This window comes from Pleurodeles waltl, chromosome 2_1 (genome assembly GCF_031143425.1).
Source record: "Pleurodeles waltl isolate 20211129_DDA chromosome 2_1, aPleWal1.hap1.20221129, whole genome shotgun sequence".
Lineage (NCBI taxonomy): Eukaryota > Metazoa > Chordata > Amphibia > Caudata > Salamandridae > Pleurodeles > Pleurodeles waltl.
In genome coordinates, this window is record NC_090438.1 from 289120936 (window position 1) to 289141217 (window position 20282).

The 20282-nt window shown below is 40.8% G+C and overlaps 1 protein-coding gene across 4 annotated transcripts in view; it reads right to left on the minus strand.

Annotated features, from left to right (window-relative positions):
• PHF6 (PHD finger protein 6) overlaps window positions 1-16531 on the minus strand; it is a 335169-nt gene extending 318638 nt beyond the window's left edge. For 2 of the 4 annotated variants that reach the window (XM_069212497.1, XM_069212494.1), the window contains exons 1-2: window positions 16417-16531; window positions 10528-10709 (exon numbers count right to left, since the gene is read on the minus strand). In XM_069212497.1, coding sequence (XP_069068598.1) covers window positions 10528-10662 — 135 coding nt within the window. In that variant the 5' untranslated portion in view covers window positions 10663-10709; window positions 16417-16531. Of the gene's footprint in view, window positions 1-10527; window positions 10710-16027; window positions 16165-16416 lie in introns of those variants that run through there. The other 2 variants (XM_069212495.1, XM_069212496.1) reach the window with 2 other exon arrangements.
• Window positions 16532-20282: the final 3751 nt, after the last annotated feature.

Below are 20282 nucleotides of genomic sequence, written 5' to 3' on the forward strand. Positions count from 1 at the left end.
CGCATCTGTGGTGAAGGATGGTGATTTAATCCTGACTGCAATAAAAAGAAGGAGCAGTTGTTCTCTCATATATACACACCTGCACCAACATGAAAGAGCGCGCCAGAAGCAGGACCAGTTTGTCTTCTCATATATACACACCTGCACCAACATGAAAGAGCGCACCAGAAGCAGGACCAGTTTGTATATATATATATATATATATATATATATATATATATATATATATATATATATATATATATATATATGAGAAAACAAACTGGTCCTGCTTCTGGCGCGCTCTTTCATGTTGGTGCAGGTGTGAGGAATGGACCATTTCCTCTCATAAATCCAAAAACAAACAGTTGCAAGCAACTTCACCACCGCACTCCAGGAGGAAGTTATTTCTTTTTATTGCAGTCAGGATTAAATCACCATCCTTCACCACCGACGCGTTTCGACCTACTGGTCTTGATCACAGTAACTTAGTCCTATCTCCATGTCCCCTAAATATAGTGTCTCTCCTATAACCCCTATTCGTGCATTGTGGGACATGTAGTCTATTAAAAATAAATTAAATGTTATGCATTAAAAACCAAGCTCCCCACCACCACAGAACGTGCCCAACGCTACACAAATTGTCTAAATTAAAATGTGCAAAGAATATCACTATTCACAACAATCATTATGTCCATTTCTATTCTGTTGGTACTATTAACCTTACTTAATGCAATTACCTCTGTGATTGCTATATATACACCTGATAATAGATTGGTGCACTTATCTATTATTGTTTTCATACACATCCTAAATTTACCTAATTTTCTCCTTGATATTTATCTATAAATGTCCTCTATCCACACATCCACGGGTAATCTTATCTAATAACTATTAGCAAGAGCGTTATATATCCTCAATCTACAGATGATAATGCAATTCTTCATCCCCATTCAGACCCCTCGGGCTTTTGGTTTTGAGCTGTATTATGAACCGTGACTCCAAAAGTTCGAAGCCGGAGATAAAATCTATAAGTGTTGTTTTAATATGCACCTCAGCAGAACATGGGGACATTTGTTTTTCATAAATACAAGCTTGAAAAAAGACCGGCCATTTTAAGGAAACCACAAGAGTGTGGAGTTTCATTTTTTGATATATGGGTGAATTAAAAGGTGGCTTTGAGTAATGTAAGAACATTCCATGGCTAATTTTAAGATGGACTCATCCTTGTCTCTAGACACATACAGCAACGTCAATATTATATACTAGGACAGACAAATTGAGGATTAATGTTTGAAATTAACATAATTGTTGAATATTCCTGGCACAGTGGATTCGTTCTGGAGCAAAGATAGGCAATTTATAATAGGAATACAACCGGAGTGTCTATTGTGTGCCTGTATAAAAATACACAAAAAATACACACTGTATGTGTCGGTGTGATCCAATAAGGGGTATCCTATATATATATATATATGGAGTGCTGTTTCCCCTTTGATGGATTGGGAGGAAAATCTTTCAAATTAATAAGAAGCAAGTCATTTTAGGAAGTAATGGTAGCCAATTTGTTCACCTTGGAGTAGTCTAGACAAGACCCACCACATCACAAATCACTAATCTTGGTTTGGGAATTGACTTTATTACACAACAATATGGAAGCAAGAGCAGCCAAAAGGGCATTAAGAACGGAATGCGTATTTGGTAAAGGTAAAGCCTGCCGTGCAACTACTGAAAACCCAATGGGAAATACACATATGGAGGATAATCTGAAGTGGCTATATATCAAATTAGAACAATAATTGAAAAAAGAGATCTCCAAAAGTTGGGAATGTCTCACATTGGAAAAGTATATAGAGGTGGGAAGAGTGCCTAGGGGCCTGAGGATTTTCACGCTGCCAAACCAACCAGATACGAAATCAGAGATGCTGGAGGAATGGGGTGCCAATACCATGGAATGTTAGAAGAATATGATGCATATTATTATTAAATATGCGAAGAAGGACACTGAGGAGATTGTAAAAAGTATACAGGAAATAGAAGAAAAAATAATAGCGTTGAATAAGGAAGAGGAAAGTAAAAAATTGAGAATCATGATGGAAAATAATCTGGAGAAATATGAAAGCATAATAGAGGAACGTAAACAGCGAGAGTTTAGAAGGGATGAAATTGATTATGAAACTGGCAGAATTCTAACATTTGCTAAGAGGTTTGATGTATTGAAACAACAAACGAATATGGGAACTGAGAAAACCACTGTTTCCCCGGAGACATCGCTAAGTGAATCGGATGTGGAATTGAGTGAAGGAGAAGGCACTTCTACGAATGTGAAGAAAGTAACTTTTTTAGACGAAATGAAACTGATCTACATGGACCAGAGGACACCAAAAGGCAGAGGCAGAGGCCAAACATGAGGAAGAGGGAAGAAATTTGGAACAGAACGAGGAAACATCGGAAATCAAGGAGGAGACCTAGAAAAAATAAGAGGATACCCACTGTGAAGCAAACAAAAGAATTGAGCAGTCCAAATAAATTGGAACAGGATGTAAACTTAATAGTTAATCTCTCCAATCATGAATTGACACAAGATGAGAGAACCCTATTAAATAGGGGATTAACGTTCTGTCCCGAAAAACATTATGACTATGTAGAAACTAGAGTAGATTTATATAAATATGTACGCAAACTAAAATTGGCGAAATTGTTTGCAAAGAGTGCACCTAAAAAAGTGACCAATAATGATGGGGGTGTGACTAGCCCCAGTCTGACCATTCAACAAAAATTGGATATTAAAACTGCATTTAATTTGATGCACAATCAGCTCACAGAGACACAGATACTGGAGGAGCTGCGGATTGAAACATCTAAACACTGTTGTACAGACTTTAAGCCCAGATCTAAATTCTGTCCAGCTTTATCACTAGGTAATAGAATGGATATATTCAATGATTTGGTAATCGGGGATCTTGATAAGATGGTTAAGATCACGAATAAGAAAAGTGAAAATAACACTATACGAGAACGGCAGGCACTGAAGGCACTTATGGAGAACAACAACTTGGAAATCAAACCAGCAGACAAAGGTGGGAACATAGCGATTATGGGAAAGCAGCAGTACATGCAGGAGGCATACCGTCAATTAAATGATAAAAATCACTATCTGAAACTACAAAGAAATCCCAAAAATGATTTGATCTTTGAGTTGAATAGATATCTGGACTCGTGGTATGAGGCTGGTTTGTTAAATGATGATGAAAAAAACATTCCTTAGAAATGAAAATCCGACACTTCCTACACTATACTTCCTCCTGAAGATACACAAGAGCTTAAAAAAAAAACCAGGGCGTCCAATTGTCTCGAGTTGTGGAGCACTGTATGAAAATATTTCTACTTATGTGGATTACTTTCTGGCACCGTTAGTACAAAATTTGAGTTCTTATATTAAGGATACTGGTGATTTCCTGAGGATTCTTGCTGACATTGGATGGGAAGAAGGCTATAAATTGGTCACTATTGACGTGGTATCTCTCTATACATCTATTGACCACGAGATTGGATTGAAAGCAGTGCAATATTTTTTACAACAACGTGACATCAGTCTGTTAAAACACTCTCAAATGCTGTTGAAGATGATAGAATTGTGTCTGAATAATAATATATTCCTATTCAATCATCAAATCTTTGCCCAAATCCGCGGGACAGCAATGGGCGTTTCCTTCTCACCGAGTTACGTCAACTTGACCATGGGCTGGTGGGAGAAACTGATAGCCTGGGGAGGTGAGAATGAGAAACTAGCGGAGAAAGCTGTGATCTGGTTAAGATTTATAGATGATCTTTTCATCATTTGGAATGGGACAGAAAATGAATTCCTGCAATACTTTGTAAAATTAAATCAAAATGATATGGACCTCCAATTCACATATAATATAAGTAAAGAACGGGTCCAGTTTTTGGATGTGATGGTATATGTAGAGAACAATCGGATTCAGACAACTCTATTTCGGAAGGAAACGTCAACTAACAGCATCTTGCATGGAGAGAGCTTCCATCCAATGTCATTGAAAAAGAGTATACCTTATGGAGAATTTGTCAGAATAAAACGTAACTGTTCCACGGAAAGTGAAATGGAACAAAAATTCACTGAAACGAGAGAGATTTCTTCAAAGAAAATACAAATACAAAGATATTAGAGCTGGGGAACTAAAATCAAGAGCTCGAACCAGAGATAATATATTGAATAAAACAATGATGAAAAAACCTCAGGAAGACACAACTATCAGATTTGTAATGACATACACCAAGGAGAGCCATGTAATCTCGAAACTTCTGAGGAAATATTGGTACATTATAAGGAAGGACCCAGAGGTGGGAAAGTTGGTTGGGGAAAAACCTATGGTTACCTATAAAAAAAGTACCATCTCTACAGGACCTTTTGGTTAATAGTCACTTTCAGATCAAAGAACAGTCAAACTGCCTCTCGAGCCAAACAAATGGTTTTGTTTGCTGTAAGAAGTGCAAAGCATGCCGCATTGGGATGAACGTGAAGGAATTTAAGGACTCTGGTGGTAACAAGATGACTATCAACAAAAAGATCACATGTAATTCCAGTTATGTGGTATATGTGATTCAATGCACATGTGGTCTGCGGTATGTGGGCAGTACAATTTGTCCTTTAAAAAAAAACGCATTTTGGAACACTTTAGAGCTGTGCAAAATAAGGATACAACCTATGCTATTGAAAAACACCTTATGACTCATGATGGAGCTAAATGGACAGACATGAGATTTTTTGGTATTGCGAGTGTAGATAGCAATTAAAGGGGAGGAGATAGAGAGTTACAACTGAGACGTTTGGAGTCACGGTTCATAATACAGCTCAAAACCAAAAGCCCGAGGGGTCTGAATGGGGTTGAAGAATTGCATTATCATCTGTAGGTTGAGGATATAGAACGCTCTTGCTAAGTTATTAGATAAGATTACCTGTGGGTGTGTGGATAGAGGACATTTATAGATAAATATCAAGGAGAAAATTAGGTAAATTTAGGATGTATATGAGAAAGTATGAAAACAATAATAGATAAGTGCACCAATCTATTATCAGGTATATATAGCAATCACAGAGGTAATTGCATTAAGTAAGGTTAATAGTACCAACAGAATAGAAATGGACATAATGATTGTTGTGAATACTGATATTCTTTGCACATTTTAATTTAGACAATTTGTGTAGCGTTGGGCACGTTCTGTGGTGGTGGGGGGCTTGGTTTTTAATGCATAACATTTAATTTATTTTTAATAGACTACATGTCCCACAATGCACAAATAGGGGTTATAGGAGGGACACTATAAATAGGGGACATGGAGATAGGACTAAGTTAATGTGATCAAGACCAGTAGGTCGAAACGCGTTGGTGGTGAAGGATGGTGATTTAATCCTGACTGCAATAAAAAGAAATAACTTCCTCCTGGAGTGCGGTGGTGAAGTTGCTTGCAACTGTTTGTTTTTGGATATATATATATATATATATATATATATATATATATATACACACACACACACACACACACACACACACACACACACACAACAGGTTACGTGTAAAAGAGAAAAAAGCCAAGATCACTCGGAATGTAGAAATAATCACTGAAGTATACAAAAAAAGTGATTGAGGGCATGCTTGAATTGCTCTCAGCCACTGATATTTTGCCTCGCAATTCTGGCTGGTCTAATTCCATTGGAGCAGGGTCAAGACCTATTTGCATACAACTGGTTCTAAACCAGGGGTCATCAAACTGGGGGATGGCCCCCCCTCAGGGGGCCTCAAGTGATCTGGGGGAGGACGTGGGGGGAGGTGGTGAACCAGACTTTGGCCAAAAGAAGCATTATGAAGATAACAGTGCGTTGTTTTAAGCAGAAAAAAATGTATTTCATTTTCAAAAAGGTAACAGAACTTAACTGCAATGTTTAAATAAGTCTAGACATATTTAAACATGCCAATTTAACAAAATAATTGTGAAAATTTATGGGGGATGGAGGAATTATTTTTTTTCCCCCACTGGGGGGCGCAGCATTGAAAGGTTTGAAAACCACTGGTCTAAACGGAGGTAGCATAGTGAGCAAGATAATGATGGACTGGGGTGTGGCCTTGAATATTTACCACTGGGTGAGATTAATTCAAGAATTCCATAATCTCTTTTTTGTATACTTGGGTACAATTTAAGCAGCAGGTCCCTTCACAAGCAGAGGAAGGTAGGAAGTGATCAAAAAAAGATTCATTTATGCTAACAATACATGAAATAAATCAATTAGTTTTAGCTAAATGAAAATGCCAAAAGAGTATTTAAAAAGTTAAATTAACTTTGAGAAGCAGCACCCCAAAAATAAAAGCAGCTTTAATCCCTTTGCTGCCAGGCCTTTTCCCCCTCAGGTGCCAGGCCTTTTTTTGGCTATTTGGGGCAGTTGAGCTTGGGTCCTCATAACATTTTGTCCACATAAGCTACCCACGCCAAATTTGCGTCCTTTTTATCCCACATCCTAGGGATTCCAGAGGTATTTAGAGTGTGTGGGTCCCCCTGGAGGAGACCAAGAAATTAGCCAAAATACAGCAATTATTTTTTTTTTTTTTTAATAAAACGAGGAAAAAAGGGCTGCAGAAGTGGTTTTTCAAGACAATTTTGCCATTTTTACGGGGACATATCCCATTTTTACTATTTTTGTGCTTTCAGCCTCCCTCCAGTTAGTGACAGAAATGAGCATAAAACCAATGCTGGATCCCGGACAGCTAAACATTTCTGAAAAGCAGACAAAATTCTAAATTCAGCAAGGGGTCATATTTGTGCAGATCCTTCAAGGTTTTCCCAACTTACCAGCTAAAATAAAAAAATAAAAAATTGAAATTGAGGTAAAAAAAAAATTTTTTTTTTTAAAAAAAAGCCATTTCTCTCCACGTTTTCTTCTATAACTTTTTCCAGCTATAGCAGATTTTTTAAAGCAATATACTGTTACGTCTGGCTGGACTCTTCTGGTTGCGGAGATATATTGGGCTTGTAGGTTCATCAAGAACCCTGGGTACCCAGAGCAAATAAAGGAGCTCCAACTTGCAATGGGTTTTCATTGTATACCGGGTATACAGCAATTAATTTGCTGAAATATAAAGAGTGAAAAATAGGTATCAAAGAAACCTTTGTATTTGCAAAATGGGCACAAGATAAGGTACTGAGAAGCAGTGGTTATCTGCACATCTCTGAATTCCAGGGTCCCCATACCAACATGTGAATTACAGGGCATTTCTCAAATAGACATCTTTTTTACACATGGTCTTACATTTAGAAGGAAAAAAATGTAGAGAAAGACAAGGGGCAATAACACTTGTTCTGCTATTGTGTGTTCCCCCCAAGTCTACCAATAGAAATGGTACCTCACTTGTGTGGGTAGGACTAGTGCCCGCGACAGGAAACATGGACACATCACATTGAAAACGGACGTGTTTTTTTGGAAAGCGCCTAGCTGTGGATTTTGGCGTCTAGCTCAGCCGGCACCTGGGGAAACCTACCAAATCTGTGCATTTTTTAAAAACTAGACACCTAGGGGAATTTAGAATGGGGTGACTTGAGGGGCTCTCACCAGGTTCTATTACACAGAATCCTTTGCAAACCTCAAAATTTGGCCCAATTTTTTTTTTTTTTAAACACTTTTCCCCTCACATTTTGGTGACAGAAAGTTCTGGAATCTGAGAGGAGGGCACACATTTCCTTCCACCCAGCATTTCCCAGGTCTCCTGATAAAATTGGTACCTCACTTGCGTGGTTAGGCCTACTGCCCGTGACAGGAAATGCCCCAAAACACTACATGGACACATCAAAATTATCAAATATGAAACTACCTGTTTTTGCAGGGGTGGGGGGGACCTGCGTTTGTGGTCCTGGGCTCAGCAGCCATCTAGGGAAACCTACCAAACCCAGACATTTCTGAAAACTAGACACCCAAGGGAGTTCAGGGAGGTGTGACTTGCTTGGATCCCCCAGTGTTTTCTTACCCAGAATTTTTAAAAATCACATTTTTCCCACATTTCTGTGTGGGCTTGCCGCACCGGCACAAATTTCCTACCACCCAATGTTCCCCTCAGTCTCCTGATAGAAATCATACCGCATTTGTGTAGGTGGGTCAAGTGCCTATGACAGGGAAGAGCCAGAAACATGTCAAAATTGAGGGGGAACCAAAGCGGGTCCAAAAGGGCAGTTTGGAAAAAAAAAATGTTTAGGCTGACAAGTGGGGCAGAATTTTTATCGGTATATATGCAACAATACTGGGTGGTAGGAATTTTGTGGATTCCTGCAGATTCCGGAAGGTTTCATCACATAAATGTGGGGAAAATGTGTGATTTCAAGCAAAGTTGGAGTTTTTCAGGGCACTGGGGGTAGGAAAATGGTGTGGTGTGCATATGAAGCACACCCCCGTGGACTCACCCAGATGTTTTGTTTTCAGATGTGTCTAGGTCTTGTAGATTTTTCTACATGGCAGCGTCTCAAAGTCCAAAAAGTGAAGCCCTCACCATTCCAAGTGGGATGATCTTGAGTTAGACAAGCTCTCATGGCCCAAATGTAAAACCAAAACCCAAAATAATCAAATGTCCTCTTGCTTGCAGTGGAGGTAGATGTTTTAGTGTGCAGGGGGAGAGCTGAAAGACTGTTACCCCCCTTCAGCTGTAATGGGGGCATGACCATGCCCATAGTGTTTGGTAGCCACCACCCCACTTTTTTTTTTATTTTTTTTATTTCCCTGCATCTAGTAGGTTTTTTGCCCCCTCCCGCCCCCGAGCGGATCGGGGGTAATTGCCCCATCTGCCCACCGGTAGTACAACTTTATTTGGGGTGGGGGTGTGGCCATACCCCATGATCTTTTTTGGAAAAAAATATTTTCTGGTGTCTAGTGGGCTTCCTGCTCCCCCGAGGGGCCAGATGGGCTGTACAAAATAGGCCGAAACAGCCAACAGTAATGTGCCCCCATGGGGAGCGAACCTTGCCTAAGGGGTCCCATGTGTTTAAAAAAAAAAAAAAAAACGCTGGTACCCAGTGGTGTCTGCCCCCCTTAAGGGCAGATTGGCCTAATTAGAATAGGCTGATCTGCCCCCAAGGTTGTCAGAAATGGCCTAAAATAAAATTACCCCCCAGGGTAGCGACCCTTGCTTAAGGGGTCGCTCCCCTTGTTTGTAACTGACATAAAAAAAATATATCCCTGTTTTCTAGTGGTTTCTGCCCTCCTAGGGGGCAGATTGGCCAAATAAAAATAGGCTGATCTGCCCACATGGGGGGCCGAAATAGCCTATAAACAATTTGCCGCCCACCCCCCGGGAACGACACTTGCCAAAGGGGTCACTCCCCACATGTAAACAATAAAATAAATGAATATCCCTAGCGTCCAGAGGTTTCTGCGCCCCCCATCCTCCTCCGGGGGGCAGATCGGCCTAATTACAATAGGCCGATCTGCCCCCAGAGGGGTAGAAAAGGCCTAATAAATAATTGCTCCCCATGGGAGCGACCCTTGCCAAAGGGGTCGCTCCCCTTTATGGTTTACAAAATAAAAACAAAACTCTCTGGTGTCTAGTGGGCACTGCTGCAGCCCGATCGCTTCAACATCGGGCTGCAGAAATGTTCAAAGAGACATCAAAACGAAAGGAAAGGCCTTTCCTTTCCCTTGATGCCTCTCTGCCTGCCCCCACCCCCTGATCGGAATGCTTTGCATGTCTCTTCCGATCCCAATGGAAGCTCAGGTCGCCTGATGAGGTCACCCCAATCGCTTTCCCAGATGGCCAGTACTAGGACGTAATGGTTACGTCCGTGTCGCCTAAGCGCCACACCACAAGACGTAACCATTACGTCTGTGGCATTTAAAAGGTTAATGGTCCGCTGTAATGGGAAAAAGAGAGCACAACTTGGTGATACTAGGTCTCAGTAAAGACATTTTTAGTTCATATTTGGATGTGCTGGGAGTGGGCGCTTTCCTGAGAGAGAAGTTAGGGTTCCTTTTGGGGTTGCTCCAGAGAAGCTGTGTTTTAAAGTTTTGGGGACTTACAGCCACACACCTTTTTTTCTAGAAAAGCAAACTCACCAGATATCTTACATATTTCACAAGAGTTAATTTGGTCTGTGTGGCTACCCTCCCTCGGGTGTAATACAAGGGTTGTAGGGTCATCTTGCTTCAAGCATGAGTCTTTGGAGATCCTTTTGCACCAAGGTGATGAGTCTTTATGGCAGGTGTATAGCATGTTGACTGGGAGGATCATTCAATAAACAAGGCCAGTGTTAAGGACTTCTTGGTATAGTTTTCTTGTTAACTAATTCGAGGCAGGCAAAACTATCCAGGTACATTACACTGTTCTAAATTATTCTTTCTGGAACAATGCAACTATCACATCTTAAAAACATACATGGAAATCTTAACAAAATATGGTAAAGCAATAATCAGTCCCAAATAAATTTAAAATTAAGTGGATTCAAAACTGAAGGACTCCTATTTGTGATTAGTTATACATAAGTACAATGGCCACTTACCATACATTTGTGATGTGCTGCAACTTTTCGGTTGCTAGATGTCAGTAAAATGCCACATTCCTTGTCTTTGTTGGACTTGCAAAATGCACATTTTCTTGGTCTTCCAATTTTCTTTGCCCCAACAGATGTAGACATGATGTGTGAAACGGTACAGGAATACTCTTTATTTCTTTAAAAAAAGACTGAAAAGGAAAACTAATAACCATCTTCAAATTACTTAAAGTTATTTACATAATTGTTTGTATTCTGGTTTTCTTTTAGAAGAGCCCTCTAGGGTTGTTGACAGCGGAGAAATGTACCACAAATTAGGGTGACAGAAAATTGGACCAAGTGCTTGAGAAAAGAGATGGGTTTTCAGCCCTTTATGACTCGTTAAAATCACCTTCTCAAAGTGGAGGCGCAAAGGGAAGGAATGCAATATCAAACCATGAGTTTGGAATTATCTCCCACAATCATTTGCTCTGAGCATTGCCCCTAGGCTCCTGGCTCAGGAAATATCAATAATGTGCAAGTTGTTTGGACCCCACAGTCACACCAGAGAAATAAGTAGCCTTCTTTAGTCATGGCACTATCATGAATATCTAATCTTAGGGACAGGCAATACAAATCCATTCTTATTTTATATACACCCTGTGACTTGTCTTCCTTATAGAGTGTAATAATAGCAAGTTATAAGTAATAATCGTATTATTCTCATTACTGAGCGTCCGCTAGCTCAGCGGAGAGGCCAACTAGTGTTTTCAACTTCATTCATGAGTTATTTTACTCAAATAAATTTGAATTCATGTTTTCCTGTTAACTATTTAACTCTGCTAAGAAGTGTTAATATTATTCAAAAGGACCACAGCACATGTATTTTCTTAAGTTACAAAGAAAATAATGAACATTTTAAGACAACTCTGAGCACCCATCAAACCCAGAATGTACTTCACTAGCGGAACATTATGACATATGGCCGATGAAGGATTTTAAGCGATTGAATGACTGCAGACATCCTTATGCAAATGAGCCTGAAGTCAGATGTTTCTCAAATTCTCATTTGCCACATAAACCACACTCAGCAGACTTCAACTTTTTTCTCTAGCGCAAACAAATGGAAAGTTACTGAAAGCGCTGCACACAGTGCTATGCAGAGTCAGTCTTTATCGAAATTTAGCTTGTGGTAATTCAGCTGTATCGACTGCATTTAAAAGGTGAGACTGTTAGAGGACAGGCGGAAGGGCTACAGCCTGAAGTAGGAAACAAATACCTCACACATTTTGATAGAATAGAATTAAATCATGAGGCAAAAATGTCTTCCTTGTTAGGAACATATTTTGTTTAACTACACATGCAAACTCATGTTTACATCACATACTAAGTGTGAACCAAGGGCCTCATTAGAGTGAAGCGGTCTGAGGAACACCACACTCAAACTGACGGTTGAACTGCAGCACCATGGGCAGTCCGAACTCCAAATTACAACAGTGGCAGGTGGACCTCCCAGGGGACCACCACCGCCACTGGGAACATGGTTCCTGGCGGCATGCAGAGTTGTACTCAGCCAGAGCAGTGCTGAACTCAGCAGTGCCGCCTGGCTGATTACAACTCCCCTCACCGCCAGCCTTTCCATGGGGGTGAGACCGTGCACATTCTGATGGTGCTGGCCGGCCCTCTTCACGCTACGAAATAGCACTCGGCTCCCTTAAAGGACCTGAGTGCTATCTCGTAACACTGTTTTTGGCGGTGTGACCAATGCGAATGCTATATTGCAACATTGTAATAGGGCAGGGGGGACGACAATGCCATAGCGATGGCGTCCTCCCTACAGCCTTGGCAGTCTCATGATGGGACCACCAAAGTCTAAATGAGGCCCTATGTGTTCACAATTTTGCCAAACATTTAAGGCGTGTCACCTTCAATTTTAAACTGACTGTTAGCAAGATACATACTTCATAGATAGTTTGTGTGTAATACTGGTCGACTGGATCGTACCTTATTGCGCTAGAGGTGCTTCCAGAAACCTTATACTGTGAACCCATAGTTATACTAAAATGAAGAAAAGCTTTGAAACTTAACAGCGGAGTGCAGTGTGAAAGAGGGGCTTCTTTGCAAAAATTCACTCAGGCTTAGTTTCTGCATCACTGTATATTTTCTTCAATTTATGTTTTCTTTCTGGATAGCCTAAATGACAGTAATGGTACTCCTGAGAATCCATAAAAAATCATAATCGGATGGGAAATAATACTATGAAAAGAATCTTCTGAATGTGTGATTTTCATTCTTCAAGAGTGCAAAGTCTCTGTGTAGTTTTATATGGTTGTTACAGATTTATCAAATGAGCGTGTCACAAATAATAAAATAGCTAAAGAAGTATGCCAAAAATGGTCTAACAATTCCACTGTGCCTGGGTGTCAATTATTCCAATGGCTAAAAAAACAAGCCTCTGAGGGCAGATGCATAACAATGCTCAGCCAACAGGGACATTAAGAGGGGAGGAAAGGCTAGGTCTCCAACTGACTGGAGTTCCATGTGAAATAGTTGGTGGAGGTGGGATACTAGCAGCACAGTGTTGTGAGTGATGTAAACCGAGGAGCCCTGACAGGAAGAAAAAATACATTTCATATAAAAGTTCAAAAGGGGATTGTGCGCAACTGTCAGGTATCATTTAAGCCCCTAATACATCAACTTCTGCAGTATCTGTTTCACGTCATACCCACTGTATTGAAACACGAGCTCTATACTGTACAAGTTCAATCACTTTAAATGCCAAGAATGTGTGTTTAAGAGAAGGGCTTTTAGTAAGGCAACTCAGGCTGAAGCTCTGGAAGCTCAGCTCATGTAACCCTTATGGAGTTAAGTTCTAGTACTAGCCTTTACGGTACTGTGAAGAGCTAGCCCTTCAATCAAGATCTATCAGTCTTCCCAGAAGCCCAAACACCTAGGGAAATAGAATGAGTGTACATGGAATATTCCTCAGTTCTACCACCCTCTCCAGATGAAGTCAGACACAAATGTATAATCCAGGGAAAGATGCTGCAATACTCATTCTATAGATTGTTTGGGGGTGTAAATATCTTTCATCCCTGGGTCTTCTCTGGCTACCATGCCCCAGTGTACCTTGCTTTCCAACACACCCTGCCAATTCCTCGTGTCATCCCACATCTTGAACAAATTCTAATTGTTTCATTTTCCACCCAGCTGCTTATTTGACTCTCTCCTGTTTCGTCATTTTCTATTTGCCACTAAGAAGCCCAAGGTCCTTTATTTTTTTGATTCGGCGTTTCAAAGTCTTTCGTTGCAATTAAAATGGTAACTACATTGGCTGTTATGGGAGAAGAAAAAAAATGAAGCAGCACTGAAATGAAGCACAGTTGAATCACACCCAAATGGTTCCTCATAAACAACAGAAAATGTACGATGAAATTCAATCTCACAGTAATAGCTTTGCTAGTTATGGTCTCTACAGGCCCCCGGCACAGGCAAAATAACCTCAGTGCTACACTACAATTGGTATTGTTATGTAAGGCTCTCACTGAAACTAAACCTGGTTATTCACTACAAAAAAGCAACAGTGGGAACAATATTTTTCCTCGTTAAAGCTAGAACATAATGGAATTAGTTCTTAATGTCTATTTGAGACATTTCACAGTTAACCATCTAAAATTCTACACTATTGTGAATACCAGATTCTCATTAGGGTTATTCACTGTTATGACGCTGTAAGAGTGGAAAACAAATATTTTTCCAATTGTTGCTATGTCATGATGGGATTCTCGGATGCTTTGTCAAAACTCTATGAGGCTGTCAATGTAGTACTGGAGAGTAGATACCCTAAACTTTGGGAGTGGGGGCACCAAGGGTGGTGCAGGGGTGACAGACAGGTAGGTATTTTTTTTATTTCATTTGGGACAGGGAGTAGAGCCATATTATGAATGTCTCGCCCATTACCCCTCTGCCCCTGCATAACAGCAGAGGGAAGGGAAGATGAATTGGGGTGAGGACCATGCATATTATTATAAAGTTGTAAATTGGTCAAAAAACAAAAAAAGTGATGTTTTTCATTGTGGGCTTCTGGGTGACATCACACACAACTCAAGCTTTGCTCTTATTCTCTGTATAATAGGTGGGATTCTGTAATTCCTGTATAAACAACTATCTAATTTCTTTATAATAGGCGACTTGTGATGCACACTGTTGTCTACTATAAAAAAAACTAATGTCACCATTTAACTGTAAGAACGTATTACAATTGAGTTCTGGTGTCACAATGCCTGCTGCCAAAGCCATCAGTCAATGGGAAAGGTACGTCAGGTCAAAAAGCATAAGTAAAAGCAGCTATTTAAAAAAAAATTAAAAAAATGAAAACGTATTTTTCTTTCTTCTGCTGTTTTTCTAGCTCTACTGACAAACAGAATATAGGTATTTATGGCAACATGCTTATTTTTTTTGCAATCCTTAGATAATTATACAAAGTCAGATTCTTTCTGCATGTTTCCACTGTGCCAAAAAAAAAAAAAAAAAAAGTATTAAACTGTTTCTTGTATCTTTTTGCAATAAAAGACAGTTTTTATGCTTTTCATTTTGCACTAGATTCTATTTTTTAATGTTTGCAAACATGCTTTTTCTTTCATATGGAAGCTCTAGCACAAAGGACTTAAGTGGTTGGTGGGAAAGGATCATGTGACCAAGTATTATAAGGAATAAAGTATCCCTGATGTACATGAGAAAGATATTGCAAGTCACCTTGAGTTCCATAAGCCTATAAAGGAACTCGTCCTTTAACCCACAACCCGACTCGACAGCTCCGCTCCGCCAACCTCGCCCTTGCAACAGTCCCCCGCATCCAACGCACCACCTCCGGCGGCAGATCCTTCTTCCACATCGCTGCCAAAACCTGGAACTCCCTCCCCACCAACCTGCGCAAGACCCAGAGCCTCCTAACTTTCAGAAAGCACCTTAAAAACATGGCTCTTCGAGCAGTAACTCTCCCCCGCCCTCACCCCAGTGCCTTGAGACTCTACCGGGTGAGTAGCGCGCTTAAGAAATGTGATTGATTGTACGTGGTCATGGAAAATCAGTGACTTGCATTAGCCGTATAATGTACGGATGTCACTCTGAACCGTCAATGAAAAGCATCCCGTTACTGACCGCCTGAGCAATCAAAGCTACATCTACTGCATGGTCCCATAAATAAACATTTTGAATACTACCAGTCAGCAATTACCTGGCCAACAGCAAACTTGCGATGATTTTGTTTTAACGTTTACTCGCGGATACAAGATAACTTTACAGGTAAAATTAACATGTACGTATTAAAGACGTTCATATAATGCTCGAAGGGCGCTGGTTGGCGATATTCCAGTACTGTGAACTATATACATTTTATATATAAATGTATTAAAATAAACGTTTAAAGGAAGCAGTTACGCCTGAAAAGGATACAATTGGGGTAATCCACGTGTCAACATTAACAGCATCTAAACTAGCTTAACAAGAGACAATGTAAGTTTATACTAACGTGCTAAGCGGTATGTGGCTAGGTGCTTTCCTGACAAACAAAAGAAGCCCCCATGGGGGCAGGAAGGTGTGCAGCTGCCACAAGGCTCAGCTACACACCTCAGGCGTGCACAGCTGCATCAGTGTGCCTCAATACTATGCAAGGCCCTCCTACTTAGTTGTCCTTAAAAGGGCGTACAGAAGAGAACGCGGGAACACCCCTGGAAAGCCACGATCACAAGTCTGGCCCCAATCTCTGCGGACTAGTGCTCCACTCCCCTCGTTCCCAACACAATAGGAACAAGGAGAGAGCGCGAAACAGCCCGCCTACCCGCGGGGCAGCACATTTAAAGGGCTCGCCGCCCTGCGCCCAAATAGAAAAAGCCCAAAAGCGATAGGCGAGCAGCTTACCTGGGCCCCTGGCTGACAAGCAGTCACGTTGTTTGTTTCAACTGTTTTCCCAGCACAGCTCGGTTACTGGACGTTTCCTTTCATTCGGGCACGTTCGGCGTATTGACGTCACGACCGTGCTGTAGAAAAGGAGGGGAATGCTGCGTCGCGCGGAGTCTTTGATTCACGCATGTCGTCATTACATTAGCCCAAGGTTGAGCTGCGTTTAGGAAGAAATAAAAGACGTAAAATGATGAAAATCGAAAAGGGACTAGAAACTAGTAATTAAAAGCCATGTAGAAGAACAGCATTTGATGTGTTTTTCCGCTGTTAAAGCCATCATCGGATTGGGACAGAAAATAGGTCCCGATGGTGCCATAATAAAAATGAATTTCATTAGCAAATTGGGAAATAACTAAAGTACCACCATCCCCATTTATAAGTTGAGCAGCTCTGAACAGTTTGAGACACTCTGGATGGTTTCTGAGGAAAACGGCATCGCATGCACTTGTGCTTGTTTCAGGCAACCTGTGTGGGGATACTAGGCGAAATAAAGCAGTAAAATTAACTATGTTTCTTACCTACTAAACAGATGAAACCATTGACGCAGTCATGCATTTCTACCCACAATGTATCTGTCCATCTTTCTTTTAATAAGATAATAGCATCCAAAATGCACATCCCTATTTCTTTTAATCTTGTGTACCCCTCACTCATGGACCCTCTTTCTAACTTGACTGCCCCACCCTCCGCAGTGCTTTAGACAACTGCTCCATTCTATTATGAGATCAATATGTGATTAACATTGTTATACGCAGTGTGTAGTATATTGTAAGTCCCCATTTCCTGCATGTTTAAGCTGCGGTCTGGAAGGCTTAGAATGAATAATTAGAATGTTGGTGTACGGTGTGAAACTAGGAGAAAAGAGGATGAAGCCCTAAGAGGACCTACCTGCATACGTGTGAAATGATGTCAAGAGCCCGTTCTGATTAATCCAACACAGTTTATTTAAGATGCAGTGAAATACCGCAGCCACCACACTTGCTTCTGTTCCAGCCCTCTCATCTCTTCAGACTCTCAATTCAACATTCTAATGCTGACCTAGAGGTCCATGGACACCAGATTACACACATGTCCAATGGAGCGTCATGAAGTGTACATTCCGTTGTCAGTAGTTACCACAAAGCAGGTTAAGCACTACAAGAAAGTAAATGCAGATAACATTACACATATAAGAAGATACCACACACCTCCCTCTTCTTGACAAACAGAAGAGAGAGAGAGTGTGACAAAAACTTGTTACAACCAACGAGAAAGGAAATTATTTGTAACTAATTTTGTTATGCTGTACTTGACGCTGTATACCACGAAAATGCATACATTATATGTAACCTTTCAGAAATGTTGGACTCCCACAAGACCTAACCCCTTTCCTCACACATTGTTTGTTTTTGTTAGAGGGAAATCTGTTAATAAAATAAGACAGATCAATTTGACACAATAATATAGGTTTAATCGATTTTCAGCTGGGAACAACAGGCAGTCTCAACATAGAGGCCATGACTGAAGTTCAAAGTTCTGGTTCAACACCAGTAGCATTTATACTGTAAAAACCACAAAAAACTGTGGTCAAAAGTTTAGCATTGACGTAAGCAACTACAAGCAGTACAGATAAGATTCTGAGGTGCCTCTGGAAAGAAGCATGTGCACTTGTTGGCCTCATGGGTGGGTAAGTTACTGCACAACAAGAGATTAAATGTTGCGTGCTGCTCATGGTAGTCCTGCCTTGCAAATACTTATCTGACCCTTACACAGTTCCCCTTACAACAATATGAATGACTTGTGGTTTTTAGGACCCTTGTGCTAAGGCAGGATACACCCTTTTGTTCCACCCTGTTCGTGCTAAGTGAACATTTTGAAAGCAACAGTTGGTGCAGCTTTAAAGAAAAACTCTCATTCTAATGTGGCTTGGGCCTCTTGTGTGTTTCAGCACAGCTAACTTAACAATGCAGCATGTGTATACGTTTCCTAAGTAATAAGTGTTTGTTTGTCCTAAATATGACCTGCCTTTTCTATTGAACCCACAGTCTGTCTTTTTTAACATGTCATGTATTACGCCTTTCACTACTTACATTGGTTTACAACTATCTAGCCTAAAATGTTTGTATTGGGATTTGGGAACTTATGTTTGTTTGTATGTGATGTATTCCTATTTTTCCTACATCATTCCACCCTCTAGTTGATTACTCAACTACTTTTCCTACCTTCCCATCTACTAATGAAACTAGGGGAATCACCATTTACCCACTACTCTGTCCCTCCCAATTTAGCTGTCATCCTTTTGCAACATGCTATTATTACCTGAAAATAAGACACATCAAAAGCAACAACACAATCAAAGGCAACAAGGCCTTGAACAACCCGACACCCATTCGAACCAGCCCTCGAACCACCCATCAGGGGTACCACCCTCATCGATCATTTTCTTTTGTAGATCATGCAATGTCTGAATGGCCTGAGTTAATGTCCCATTGTCCACATCATTGGCCAGCACATAAGTACAACAAGCTAATCCAATCTTCTTACACACCACTCCTTCCATGGCCGTCATTAAATCAAGTACATATCTGTGTTGCATTACCATCAGCCTAAGGGCTCGAAGTTCTTCCTTGATAGCATTGAACCCATCTTTGGTTGCATTTATGGTATTCATCAATTCAAAGTGTGTGATCTGCAGCCAGCGTGAAGTTGCCTTCGCCTAAATGAATGGTAGGATGCTACCAAAAAAGATTTGGGCATTATTAAATAGTCTATGTTCCTGTGGAACGTCTTTCCACACTTCAGTACCAAGAAACTCAGCAGCTCGTTTTGTCCGGTAATGGTGAAGCAAGGTTGTTGGACGGCTCATGGGATGGTCACGTAACTGAGAGATGTCCACACCTGGTATCACCAGGGAGGGGGTGTGCAAAGACACCAGGGAGCAGAGGCCATTCCAGTTCGGGGGTAGTTGCATGTGGAGCCGGGTCCCACACATCCAGTAGTGATCCATCAGGCTGGAGGTGCCGCCCTGCATATCAGCGTTGTAGGTTGTGATGTTGCAGTTGAGATTACTCCCCACCTTCACTGTTCCTTTCCCTCTTAAACAAAGAGAAAACAGTGTTAATTTCATTGCTATTCTAGGGTGTATGGTAGTCCTGTATATCTCTGTATGTTCACATCCCATATTTCCTGACATTGGCCTATTATCTTATTAAAGCTTAGTGGACCTTGTGTCTCGGTACCATTCCATAATGATATTGCTCTACATGAGAACTTGGCCTCGGTATGCCATTTATCATGGGCAAATACTCATCCTGTGATACTAAGAACTGGCCTGCCTGCGCAATCAGGGGGCAGGGGTTTAGCTAAATCGTTACTACATTCAGATGATGGGTAAGACCTTCCAAAAATACCTTGACGTAATACCCATTTTTCCCAATCTGGGTGAAACATTGTTTGCCCTACTTCCTTCATTCTTGATATCCCTTCCATTATCTCTTGTTTTTCTGTCAGGACTTGTAGGACTTCTGGGGTGGTGTAAAATCTAGTTGTGTTAACTCATGCAGTAGCAGGACTAGCGTGAGTTGGCTATAGCTGTGCTCTCATTCTGCATAAAAAGAGGTGCAGGAGACAATGTGTAATGTTTGGGGATACCTCTTTAGGGAGATGCAATTTATCTACTCCAGCAGCATGAGGGATAAGAGAGCATACATAACAACTGGTGTTGGATGTGGATGTGCCTATACTGTGCATGTGCTGATACCACACATTGTCAAACAAAGCAATATGGAGAGGGTGATGGTCAGTATCATTATCAACAGTTCTACGCATGCGTGTAATAATTGATA